The sequence below is a fragment of the Nicotiana sylvestris genome, chromosome 5 (genome assembly GCF_000393655.2).
Source record: "Nicotiana sylvestris chromosome 5, ASM39365v2, whole genome shotgun sequence".
Lineage (NCBI taxonomy): Eukaryota > Viridiplantae > Streptophyta > Magnoliopsida > Solanales > Solanaceae > Nicotiana > Nicotiana sylvestris.
In genome coordinates this window covers 140,367,829-140,370,345 of record NC_091061.1, presented here as the reverse complement: position 1 = coordinate 140,370,345, position 2,517 = coordinate 140,367,829, and the positions used below count along the sequence as shown (strand labels likewise).

The 2,517-nt window shown below is 36.4% G+C and overlaps 1 protein-coding gene across 1 annotated transcript; it reads right to left on the bottom strand.

The window, feature by feature from the left end:
- Window positions 1-296: 296 nt before the first annotated feature.
- Window positions 297-1,046, bottom strand: LOC138869401 (secreted RxLR effector protein 161-like). The gene has a single exon (XM_070147017.1). It carries the CDS (start codon window positions 1,044-1,046, stop codon window positions 297-299), a length of 750 nt encoding a protein of 249 aa, XP_070003118.1.
- Window positions 1,047-2,517: the final 1,471 nt, after the last annotated feature.

Sequence of the window (2,517 nt, the reverse complement as noted above, 5' to 3'; positions counted from 1 at the left end):
ACTTTGCTCATGATTTAAATATTAGTATTTCAAATAGTGCAGAGTGTAGAAAACATAACTTGCTATTCAGATGAACCAGGTTCTTCACTGAGAATCCTCTAGATCATGTCTCAATTTGCCAAAATAAAGAAAATTTTGTTAGGGATCAGTGAGTCATATTAACACATGGCACAAGAGTATACTATTTATAGTATGAGATTGAGCAAAAAATAATCTAGATATTTACACAAGTTCAAGATTTTCTAACCAATTTTTTTATGTTTTTTTTTTCAATTGTGCATTCTGAACTGGTCCCATTAGGTGATCTTAATCATCCCTAATTCTAACCTATTCCTTTCAAAGTTCTCTCTACTTAATGCGTTTGTAAAGATGTCAACAATCTGCTTATTAGTAGCACAAAACTCTATAGTGATCAAGTCTTTCTCATAGTTGTCCCTCAAAAAATGGTGCCTAACATCTATGTGCTTAGTTTTCTTATGATGAACCGGGTTCTTTGTCATACTAATGGCACTAGTGTTATCACAAAAAATAGGGGTGCAACAAATATCAATTTCGAAATCCATTAATTGCTGTTTGATCCACAACAATTGAGCACAACATAAAGCAGCATCAACATACTCAGCTTCAGCAATAGATAAGGCCACTGAATTTTGCTTTTTAGTAGCCCATGACACAAGACACGAACCAAGAAAGTGTGCCATACCTGAGGTGCTCTTTCTATTCACAAGAAAACCTGCATAATCAGCATCAACATATCCCAAAAGATTGAAGTTACTACCTTTTGGATACCAAAGACAAAGATCAGTGGTGCCTTTTAGATATCTCAAAATTCTCTTGACAATAGTCAAGTGAGACTCCTTTGGATTTGCCTGAAATCTTGCACAAAGGCCTACACTAAAAACAATGTCAGGTCTACTAGCAGTGAGATAAAATAGAGAGCCAATTATTCTCCTATACAACTTTTGATCCACAGATGAACCAAGTTCAATGATATCCAACTCTGTGGATGTTGCAATAGGAGTGTTAATTTCTTTGGAATCATTCATTTTAAACCTTTTAAGCAACTCTTTTACATACTTCTGCTAATGGATCATAGTTCCATTTGAATTTTTTTAATTGTAAGCCTAAAAAGAAATTAAGCTCACCCATCATGCTCATTTCAAATTCATTCCCCATTAGTTTAGCAAATTCTTTACTTAGCTTATCAGTAGTTGCTCCAAAGATTATATCATCAATGTATATCTGCACTACTAAAAGGTCTTTACCTTTTTCCTTTAAGAATAAAGTGTTCACATCTCTTGTTGCCATGCTCAAGCAGAAATTTTGATAATCTTTCATACCATGTTCCGAGAGCCTACTTAGGCCCATAAAGTGCCTTGTCAAGTTTATAGACATGATCAGGACTCTCCTTGCTTTCAAACCCTGGAGGTTGCATGAAAAACACTTCTTCTTTCAAGTAGCCATTGAGGACGACACTTTTGACATCCATTTGGTGAAGAGTAAATTCCATGTAAGCAACAAAGGCTATAAGGAGTCTTATAGCTTCCAACCTTGCAACTGGAGCAAAGGTTTCATCATAGTCTATGCCCTCCTCTTGGCTATATCCTTGAACCACCAATCTTGCCTTGTTCCTTATAACTGTTTCATCTTCATCAAGTTTGTTTCTGAAGACCCATTTGGTGCTAATTACTGATCTGTCCTTGGGTCTTGGAACCAGATGCCAAACTTGACTCCTTTCAAACTGGTTGAGTTTATCTTGCATTACATTTACCCAGTCTGCATCCTGCAAATCCTCAACAATATTTTTAGGTTCAATAAGAGATAAGAAAGCATCAAAAGAACAAAGATTCTTTAATGAAGATCTAGTTTTAATTCCAGAGGTTGGATAAGTAATTATGTTCTCAATAGGATAAGAACTTTGGTACTCGTAAGGTTTCACAACCAACTGGTTTTCTCTTGATGTTTCACCATTGTTTTGTTGCCGAGGAACATGCTCATGGACAGGTTCCATTGAGGTATTAGATTCAGTTTCTCTTTGTTCAGTTCCCCCTGTCAGGTTGCCCTGGATAGAAGAACCTGTTCCATCACATGTTCCTTCTTTTGGTGTAGCTTCAGTCTGGGCTGTGATTTCATTTAAATTTCTTACCAGCCCAATAGCTTTATCTTCATGTTCCTGTCTCTCAGAAAGAATGTTAGTTTCATCAAAAACCACGTGTACACTTTCTTCTACACACATAGTTCTTTTGTTGTACACTTTAAAAGCTTTGCTATGTGAATAATATCCCAAGAACATTCCCTCATCACTTTTGGGATCAAACTTACCTAGGGAGTCTTTACCATTGTTGTGCATAAAGAACTTGCATCCAAATGCCCTACGATGGGATATATTTGGTTTTCTCCCTTTGAGTAACTCGAGGGAGTCTTCTCTATAAGAGGTCTAGTCATGCACCTATTGATGATGTAGCATGCAGTATTTACAGCTTGTGCCCAGAAGCTATAGGGCAATTTAGTAAAAAG